Consider the following 10,641-nt stretch of genomic DNA (forward strand, 5'->3'; position numbering starts at 1 on the left):
TACATGCATGGCTTAGTGAGAGTTATGGCCATGCATTGATGCAAGCACGGTCAAGAATTAAGAACTAGAACGAGCATTCGCTTGTGGAGGAATGAGCGTTCGTGAGCCAAAAGGGTACGATCATGGATAGTCATAAAAACGGGCGTTCCTCCTTGGTGGAGGAATGAGTGTTCCCAGAGGGAAAGTATGGTGATTGGTGTTAAAAAATATATTTTCCAGCGGGGGGCGGCAGGGAACATGCGTTCACATGGGAAAATATGGGCATTCACTTATTAAGGAACGGGCATTTGTCTGTAGAGGTACGGACGTACACTTCACAGACACTGGCAGGTATTTTAACTGTGTCAAAACGACATATCTTCTAACAGTTGTCTTCAAATATTCCCCTAACAGTTCAATTGTACTTCTTTTATACCCTTTTTAATACTTTATGCTCTCTTCAATGCACATTACTCACATTGATGAGGTAGATATGGAAAGACTTTGCCACAGGGAGTGAATGGGTGTGCTTAAGAGCATACAGGCATGCCTCGAAAAAGTGAATGACTGTTCACTTCTCAAAGAAGTAAGCGGAGTTTGAATTGCACCTAGGTTTTCTCTTGTTTTTCACTGATTTCAGCCCCTCACTAATGATTTTTCCTTTTTTTCTTTTTATGGATGGCTTAGTCCCAAGCTATCCAATGATGTATAGATAGTCTAATTAAACCTAATATCCTAATATTAGTTATGAGATTAAGCTAATATACAATTTTTAATTAATTGAAGGAAAAAACCAAAATTAGTGAAATCAAGAGCAAGAGTAGGGCACTTACTTGTAGCTCTTGTTTTTGGTGTAGCCTCCCAAGCTTCTCATGCTCCAATTTCTCCTCATGCTCCATTGAACTCAATTGTATGAAGTAAAACAAAATCAAACAAATTAAACATGCATCTCATAACCTATTCCTATCCGATGGATTTACATTCCATCCGAGTAAATCAAGACTCTAGCTAAGGAATAGAATATGGAGGACCCTAAGCTAAGTGCTTCCTTTTTGACAACAATGTCAAAGATGTTCACCTAAATGAACATACTTCCTTGCATGAGAGAGGGAGAAGAGAAGAGAAAAGAGACAATGCAAGGGTGGGTTCGGGAATATGCACTTAGCCAACCCTAATGAGGCTTAACTCCTCAATGTGAAGCTGCTAGGGGCTCACTCCACTACCACTTATGTCACCCAAGTGGAGCTAGGTGAGGAGCAATGCAAGAAGGAGCCATAGAGAGCTCAACTCCTACTCAATGCCTTCTTGTGTGCAAGAGTAGAAGAGAGTGAGAGAGCAAGAAAAAGGAGAAGAGACAAGAAAACGGAGCATCACCTACATGCATACACATACAACCAAGCAATCAAGCATGCATACACACAAGCTCACCACCATAGCCACGAGAGAGTGAGAAAGAGAGAGAAAACTCAATTGTGATAATGGGATTGTATATCTTTTTTCATATTTCATAAGTGACTTATATACATGAGCTCTCTTTTTACAATGGCTGGCCACCCATTTAACAATTGGGGCCCAAAATTAGTAAGCTCGGTCATCCTATATATCTTTGCTTGGCGTAGTTTATATAAAAATGATGTGAGTTGGATCATGTGGGCATGATCTCGATGGTAGGAATGGCACACATCGAGCACTATAGGGGATGATACCTCTAGTATGTCTACCTACTTCTCTAGATATCATAGTGAGGACAAATTAGAGGATCTTGATTATTCATCTATTGCACACGAGGTTAGAGATACTCCATAGGATACCCATGACCATATGACGATGATGAGCTATGAGGAGTTTAGGACTAAGGTTCTTATGTTAGATATGCTAGGATTTTCCTGTAGAGGATTCACATGTGGAGATACCTACGATTCGACCACTACTCCAAGTTTTCATAGTGTCTATAGCAACATTTATTTGGATATAGTTCATGTTTTTGAGCAGTCGGTATAGTTTATGAGGGTAGTAATGATTGAGGTAAGACCTCATGAGTAGTGTTTGTTTGGATATAGTTCATGTTTTTGAGCAGCCAGGTATAGTTTATGAGGGTAGTGATGATTGAGGTAAGACCTCGTGATGATGAGCGAGACATGAGTATGCACACAGATCACATGGATTATGATTTTGAGAGCTTTGCATTTGATTTAGGCATTTTCATAGATCTAATGATTACGAAGGTACCATTGATAGAGGCATACTATACTTGTGAGATGACACATTAGTTTTTGACTTGGACTATCATGCATTTTGTTGTGATGCTCGTGGATGCTTATGCATGGAAGTGGATTCAGTTTATTGGTTTTGGTCATACCGCCACGGAGATCATCTTGAAATCCTTGTGCTTATTGACACATGCTATCACAACACATTCATCTTCGATTTAGGTGGATATCTAGACCATATTCTTGGCGGCGGGTCTTGTGGATTTTTACTCGATCTAGGTTTTCTTGGTGACCACTTTTTGACGATGGGGTGATGTCACTTTATATTCAATCCATGTGCCTATCATATGCTCATGACTTAGTGATATGACGTACCCTTTTGATCCAGGTGGTATGAGATCTATGGCTATAATTAGGCAACTCCTTGGTGTTTCACGTTCGACCCTAGAAGATGTATTGTTAGCTTCATCATCGGCATAACACTACATTCCTTTCCATTTGATCTGTATTTGAGCCAGGAGGGGCCATATGCCATTGATGACGACATTGACAATTAGTTTTAGATGTGATATTTTTTTGCTTTGTATATGGCCTACTATATGCGCTTGTTATAGCCTACTATATGCATTTGTTATGCATGACCATCCTTCAATTTTTTAGGACAAAATCATTGTAGGAGGGGATGGTTTTGTAACAAAGCTATTTTCCACTAGCACATGTACACATTGGGGTTGAGGCACATAGGCTTTAGGCATGGGCTAGCGTGGACATGCTTAGGGTAAGTGGCTATATAAGTCACTTAGTAGACATTTATTGTACCTTTTTGACTATTATGATCTTGGATATCTTTGGATACCTTTACACATCTTTTTCTTTCTTTCTAATCCAGGCTAATTATAGAGGCTAATCATCCTAAGCTAGACTAATCCAAGGCTATAATCTCGGTGTAGCTTCTCTAATCTAGGCTAATCATAAGCTAATCATCCTAAGCTAGGCTAATCCAAGGATAATCTAGATGTAGCTTTCATTAATGATCGGTCCCAATATAGAAAAACTGCATTGCCATCTCTAGAGATCTAAATCTACATTGCCATCTCTAGAGATCTAAATCTACATTCGTATAGATCTTCTAGACCCATCCATGAGCTCATTTGGCCACCTACAATCCAAGGACAAAGGATCGCTTCTTCTACCTCAGACTGTGGCCAATTGTCCTACACTAATATGCATCCTACTTAGCATGGTTCCAAGCATCTATCTCAACGCCACATGGCCAATATCTAATGTTTAAATTGGGGACTAGGTGAGGATTTCTAGCATGTTATGCCTTGCATGTCCAAGTATTCCATTAGGAATTGTCGTATTCGATATCCCTCTACAGTGTCCTCATTTGCCATGTTGGGGTCCCGTCCACCATGAGGGTTGTTGATGAGGAAGAGATTTACATCCACCCTTGCCTCCTCGAGGTTGTGGAAATCATCATTGCAATCCATCATGATGTTGTGTAGTATACAAAAACCAAGAATGACTATAGGTAGAGTTCAATGACACCACCTAGAACCCTCCAAATGCCTTTGAGTCGCCCAAAACATGTGCCCACCACTGTAGCCCACAATGTACTCTTGAATGGATAGGCCCCCAAATCTAAACGCTGGTCTGCAAGATGTTGATTGCCTTGAAATTCCCAATAGAAACCTGAATTCTTCAAGACACATTTGTCGTTGCATGACCCCGGCCATCCAATATTCATGTTAGTGAATTTCATGTTGGAGTCGACTACACCTTGAACAATCATACTATAGTTGCCACATGACGATCTCGCCATGGCTCACTTTGCACATTTGTAGAAAGTTTGAGATTAATGTGGGTACAATCAATTGCTCCAAATAGTTAGGCATACCTTTGAATGATTGAAAGCCATCTTTGACCTCCGATCACTCAAATTGTGTGCTTGGCCATTTTATTAGGTGACCCCCTCTTGCCACCAATGCATCAATGAACTGCATCAAGAACCTTGATATCGTAGACCTCCCACAACCAAAGGTATAAGCTACATGGCCATGGCTATTTTTCGATACAAGAACCATTACTCGCGACCTTTTTTTCTACTGAGAAGACATGACCTGGAATATTCCTGTATCTTTTGGGGATGTCACCTTGTTGAATGTCCTCTCGACCCAAGTCACACAGTGTAACAAACAGTTATATTAGTAGTCGAAAAATCTCCCTCCATCGCTAATTGTCCGCACGAGCATCGGAGACAAAATGATTCCACCAATATGTGGCTTCACATACCATTGGTGCACAGGTGGATCATATGACAGTGGCTGGCACCATGCACACAAGGCAACAGTAAATGAAGTTGTGTTGTGACTTGTTATCTCTGATCTGCAAAAGAATACGAAAACACCTGAGTATTTTTCTTTATTTTGTAAATCCCCAAAAAAATGACTAGTCTTTGTATTTTCAAAATTTGTCTCGCTGAATTCAGTAAAAATACTCAAAATGAAGGTAAGTATTTTTTTTATTAAAATGAGAGTATTTGTTTCAAACAAAGTAGCCTTTGCTTTTTAACATGTGCTGATGTTTGGCTTGGTTTCAAGGGTTGCATATTCAGACATTGATATGGGTAAGCAACCTTGTCTTTCTATGTGTACGTTATGATTTTTTATTTGTTTTACAAGGACGGCAACAAAGATGGAGAGGAATGCAGTGCGTCAATAAGAAATTATGAGGAAAATACTAGTGTTTTGTGTTTTGGATGGCAAACGCAGCTTTATATTAGAAAAATGAAAAAATAGTAGCATTGCACACACTCAGTGGTTGAAACATGTACTAAGCATTGTGAAGCCTTTTGGTGTAGCTTGTAGTGGTGTTTTTTGAAGCTTATGATGTAACATTGTAGATCTTGTTTGATTTGTGCTGGTGATGAAAAACTGATTTGTGTTGGTGATGTAAATCTGCGGCTGTGTGCGTTGAACTCTGTTTTTGAGAGAGAGAGAGAGAAAGAAAGAAAGAAAGTCATATTAATGTCCACGGAATGCCTTGAAGGCATATGGGACCAAAAACCAGTACCTCAGAGTCCACTTCGGGGTGCACTTGGGCACAAGCAAAAGATTAATGAAAACCCTAGATGAAGGTTAAGGGAGGGAACATTGGGCTCGTTGCATGGAGGGTAATTACAAATTCTCTCTTTCACGTAGATATACAATGTATATTGTGGATTTTTTTTATAGAATTACCAAAAATATTGTTCACTGGTCCAAAAGGTAAAATCCACTTTCCTAATGCCAAGTTGGTATTATAATACCACGGGTGGTCTAAACTTGTGCGTGCACACCACCTTTTTTTTAACATAAAGTTGTGGTTACATATCATTTTGATTAGAGAGATGATGGCACATACATATATCATTTGCACATACATATATCAGGGGTGATGACACATTATGGGGTTGTTAACCTCCATTTCATAATTCTCTTAAAGACCCCATGTTGAACACACAACACTTTATCAATTACGCCTTCAGTAAAAATCAGCATTTAAGATTGGTTTCAGCAAACACTCCACACCAGGTCACGCAAACAATTTCTTCTTTTTTTTTAAAATTATTGAGAAAGCTTACCATATTTAAATGAGACAAAAATGTTTCTTGATAGAGAGATCTACATGATAGGAGTCATAGGACTTCTAAGCTAACCCCGCTTACGTGAGGCCCGAGGGATTATTTTAAGGTTGCCAAATGCTAGAGCTCTCATTTGATTTGCTTAGCCTTAGCTTCTTCTTTTTTTGTTTTAAGTAAAGGAGGGACCTTAATGGAAGACGGAAATTTGATTTGCTCAGCCTTAGCTTCTTCTTCTTTTGTTTTAAGTAAAGGAGGGACCTTAATGGAAGACGGAAAGTAGGTGGAATGAGCCCGGATGATGCTATACATGGGGCTAACATTATTTGCAGTTCCGGGGTGTCCAATTAAACACGACTTCTTGTTACCGCAAATCCAGAAATTAGAGAAAAAAAATCAAAGAATGGCAGCAGCAAATTTGATTGGTGCAGCCAGTTCTCGTGGAGAGCAAGGGAAAATCTCTGTCATTTTCTTCCTCCTCCCATTGTGTTATACATTTGGTAAATTGGAGCAACATCCTACAGAGAGAACCCTGTAGAGAATTGATTTTGTGGGTTGCTGATGGCAACCCATAAAAGCGAGATGGTAATGGAAAGAAGTCCCGACCAGACCCAGATGATGGTGGGCGTTCGGCCCCTCCTGCCCATGAGACCCTTGGCAAATGGATAGAGATGCACCAGCACCCAAGCACTGAAGAAAACCCCCCCCAACAGCTTGCTCCAAGATGGGGAGCTGCTGTATATGGTCCTGGCAATGGCCACGGCGATCGCGATCATGTTTACCATCATTATGGTCAGCGGAGGAATCATAAGGGAGGTCCACTTCACCACATACAGGTCTGCAAACTCATCATCCTCACCGTCGGCTGCGGCTTTGGAGGTCAGAGTGAATGAGATGTCTATCCCTGCCACAACCTTGAGAAGGCCCTGCAGCACAGCCGCAATGTGGGCACTGGTTCCCCCAATCAGCCAGAACTGCTCATTTCTCCACCATTCTTCGAGTGTGATGCCTGCCCATTTGACCTCCAGCACAGCTAGCATGCACAGGGTGAGGGTGATGATGAGCAGGTAGATGAGGAAGAACACATCAAGCGTCTTCACAATGAACTGGTCGGTGAAAAGGGAGAGGGCAGGAAGAAAACAGTAGACCATCAGGAAAACTGAAGTGAAGGGGTATATGCCCACATTGAGATAGGCAATGCGCTGGAGGATCTTCATACGAGGGCCAGCGAAGAGACCGTTGTTGCGGGAGAAGAAGATCTCAACAGAACCTGTGGCCCATCGCAGCACCTGCTGCAATCGGTCAGTAAGATTGATGGGTGCAGTGCCACGGAAGGCATCACGCTTGGTGACACAGTAGACGGAACGCCACCCACGGTCATGCATCCTGTAGCCTGTGACCACATCTTCAGTGACGGAGCCATAGATCCAGCCAACGCTCCCTCCCCACTCTGTCTTGTCCTCGTACCAGCAAGAGATGACACTAATGGCCTCTGCGATGGTGGCTGGGTCCAGGGGCTCGCGGGGTACAATAAGGGCACCTGGTGGCCTCCCATGCGTCACACCTGGATGATCTGCCAGTGGCCTCCCTTGGAAATCCGCCTTGGGAATGGACAGAAGTAAGGTATTCGAGCCCCCAAACGTCTTAGGCACTAACTGCACCTCCTGATCCTCATCATCGCTATTGTTGCCGCCTGTCATGGAACCCGCATCTAGCCCCTTCTTTGGGTTAGAATGCACCCTCCTACTCCCCCCACAGCAACACCCACAGAAACCCCCATGCTCCTTGTAGCGGGGTGGGTCAAATGCATACAGGGCAATTCTCCTGAACATGCAACCCGTTCCCACATACATAGGCCCCTGCAGCCCGTCCAGAGCTCTCATGTTCCCATCAAAGAACACGGTGTTGTGATTGGCATACCGATCGTTGGGATCTATGCCTTCGAATCGCTGTGGGAACTGCACGTAGCAGATGTTCTCTCCGCCCCTGTCCAGCATGAAGCAGATGCCCTCCCGCAACGCCATGGAATTGTAGACATAGTGGTCACAATCGAGGTTGAGGATGAAGGGCCCGTTGGACATGATGGCTGAGCTACGGACAAGGGCGTTCATGGCACCCGCCTTCTTGTTGTGGTCGTAGCCTGGCCGCTTCTCACGTGAGACATATACAAGCATAGAAAGGCGGATGTCGATTTCGCTGGTGTCAATCAAGTTGTCTTCGTCTGCGCTACCGTACAGAGGGTCGTAGCTGGGGGGTGCCAACATCACCTAGAGCAACAGCCAGACAAAGTGATCAGAAGTGGGATTTAACGTCACTTCAATCTTCTAAATTATGCTTGCTTCATTTCTTTACCTGAATGATTCCGGCATGGTCTCCCCTGCTGTGTTCCATTGAGGACGTTATCCACGTACCTGGCCAATGAGTGCCATCTGCCATCCATGTAGCCTTGGCCATATTGAGGGGCTCTGTTGGATCAATTCCGCTCTCGATTTGGTGGCGCTTGGCCTTGATTTCCTCATGCGCATTGTAGGCATCCGACCGCCGGCGAATAGACTCCGGCAGGCTGTTGATCCTGACCTTGAACTCATCATACTCCCTCTTCACCCTCCTCCTGTCCTTGACGAAGTCCTGCCGGACCTTGTTCTTGGTGGGGTCACCCTTGAGATTGAAGTAGGATTCTGGGTTGCGAGGCTCAATGGTGTGCTTCCGGCAGAAGGGCACCCAGAATCTGGCAAAGCTGGCTGCCTCTGCAAGGGCTTCGAAGGTCAGAAGGGATCCCCCATCATCAGACAAGTAGCATGCTAGCTTTTCCACGGGATACTCCGCTGCGAGGATTGAAAGAATGGTGTTGGCCGTAACCAAGGGTGGCTCCTTCTCTGGATCTGCTGTAGAGACAAAGATGTCTATTCCTGGGAGGTCCGAGCGTCCGCTGGGATTGTCCGGGCTGGGGAGCTCGAACTTGTCCTTGAGGACAGCCAAATCGGTGGCCCTGTTGACGGGGCTCAGCTTGGGCAGCTGGTCCAAAACCCATGAGAAGGCAAACCAAATCTCGCACACGATGGACATGCCCCACAGCCAAATGGCGTCCGTGTTTGGGTGCGTGATCCTCCATTCGAGGAAGAGGCACAGAACAGCGAACCTCACGACAACGAGAAGCCTACAAAAAGAAAATTAAAAAAAGCGCATTGTCTTTTCTGAAAAAGGTCGGAAAAAGTCCAGCATTTGCGTGTTGAGCGTTTGTGTTTGTTTACCTGTATGGACTGAGAACACCAGCGGGCACCTTGATCTTGCGAGAGAGAGGGCGCCTTGCTCTGTCTTTGAAGTCAGGAAGGCCGGCCACTTCCCCTCCCACACCTGTGTAAGGGTCGGGCTCTTGGGGCCACAGGGCGTTTCCGAACCCGTAGGTGCCCTTGGTCTCATAAAGCCAGTGGGCGTGGTCGAAATCGTTGTTTTGGCTCCTCATCAGCAGCTGTGCATTGTTCTTGGACTTCATGACAGAGAGGCGACGCTCCATCCTGGGCTCCGGAGCGAGCAAGGTCAGCGGAGTGCCCACCGGCTGGTCGTTGTGCAGAGGGTCGTCTGTGTCCTCCGTCTTGTAGGCCTCCTTGCAGCCCGGACAAGTCCCCCCCGCCTTGCACGCATCGCCATAGCAGTCCCTGCATATCTTGAAATTGCACTCACACGGCGACAGCTCCTCGCCCCTCTCATTGCGAATCACCCTTGCATCGCATCCTTGCACACTACAAGTCGACCCCCTTGAGCTGGCCACCTGGGGATGATTGCCCGCCCCTTCCGTCATCTTGTCCACCACGTGGCTTCTTGTCATGCTGTTGAACCCGCCCGTGAAGATGCTCTTGGACACAATCTGCTGGTTTGCTTTCATTCCAATGGTTGGATCGACAACTGATCCGCCCATGCCTGCCATGCCCATCATGGGCTGATTGTCGGGAGTGGGTGGGATATGAACTGTGTAACCCACGTTGATGGTGCTGAGATCATTATCTAGGTCTGAAGAATCTCGAGAGAAGTTGAGGTATCGGCCACTGCTGCTGTGGCGGAGGTAGGAATTGTTAACGCCTGCAGAAGGGGGGCCGGAGCCGCCAGCTCCAGGGTTTCTGAAGGGCCTCCCCCGAGAAGGGTTGGAGGAAGCCATGCTTGTAGCTTGGTGAGCGATACAGAGAAATAACGCAGCGTGGGAACGAAATTAAGGTAGGGGAAGTAGGGGAAGGATGGATAGCAGAGAGCAAGACAAGGTAGGGTAAGGATGAGGGAGACTCAAGTGGGCGCAAGATAGAGGCCAGCCATTGTCGCGGACATTGGAGAAGCTGGGCTATGGAGAAGAACTTGAGAGTGAGCGAGAGAAACGAGTCGAAGGGGAGTAGAGAAACAAGGAAAGGGAGGAATTGAGGTGCATGTGACCGGAATGTAGAATATATATTCACCCAGCTAACGCGGAGGCAAGATTCTGGGCATTGTGTGCCGGCTGGCTGCCGCTTGGGTGGCGGGCCGCGGCTATGCAAACTGCGCAGGACCAGGCGCGAACAGCATCGAGAGAACCGCTCGTCCAGCAGTGTGGAAAAAAACGCGTGCTGGCCGTCTTAAATGGGGCCTGCCAACAGGTTTTCGCCGTTTCGCGGCAAACTGTTTTGAGCAGATCTTCCGCTACGGCACCGCCGGCAGTCAGCACGCTTCTCTTCGTCCCGCTCGAGCAGCTCCAGATTCCTGGGCTGGAGGCTGAGACCTGGGCTGGCATTGGGCAGTTGCTAGCCCTCGCATATAAACGGCAGCCCCATTTATAGCATTTTTGAAGGGCAAAAATAATTTGGAAGG

The 10,641-nt window shown here is 45.6% G+C and overlaps 1 protein-coding gene and 1 pseudogene across 1 annotated transcript; both read right to left on the bottom strand.

Moving 5' to 3' along the window:
* Nucleotides 1-3,717: 3,717 nt before the first annotated feature.
* Nucleotides 3,718-4,376, bottom strand: LOC147624110 (protein ANTAGONIST OF LIKE HETEROCHROMATIN PROTEIN 1-like; annotated as a pseudogene).
* Nucleotides 4,377-6,256: 1,880 nt separating this feature from the next.
* Nucleotides 6,257-10,241, bottom strand: LOC147624111 (cellulose synthase-like protein D3). Its single transcript, XM_086820774.1, has 3 exons — nucleotides 9,063-10,241; nucleotides 8,164-8,968; nucleotides 6,257-8,078 (listed from the first exon to the last, which is right to left on the bottom strand). The coding sequence occupies exons 1-3, from the start codon at nucleotides 9,962-9,964 to the stop codon at nucleotides 6,330-6,332; spliced, it is 3,456 nt and encodes a 1,151-aa protein (XP_086676900.1). The 5' UTR covers nucleotides 9,965-10,241; the 3' UTR covers nucleotides 6,257-6,329.
* Between the last annotated feature and the right edge of the window lie 400 nt (nucleotides 10,242-10,641).

The sequence above is a fragment of the Cibotium barometz genome, chromosome 26 (assembly GCF_041138505.1).
Source record: "Cibotium barometz isolate CiBa-2024 chromosome 26, ASM4113850v1, whole genome shotgun sequence".
Lineage (NCBI taxonomy): Eukaryota > Viridiplantae > Streptophyta > Polypodiopsida > Cyatheales > Cibotiaceae > Cibotium > Cibotium barometz.

Coding starts and splice junctions, on each gene's coding strand:
- LOC147624111 (XM_086820774.1), bottom strand. CDS start 9,964: ATGGCTTCCTCCAACCCTTCTCGGGGGAGGCCCTTCAGAAACCCTGGA. Junction 8,969..9,062: donor GGTGTTCTCAGTCCATACAG/GTAAACAAACAC, acceptor TTCTTTTTGTAG/GCTTCTCGTTGTCGTGAGGT. Junction 8,079..8,163: donor ACCATGCCGGAATCATTCAG/GTAAAGAAATGA, acceptor CTGTTGCTCTAG/GTGATGTTGGCACCCCCCAG.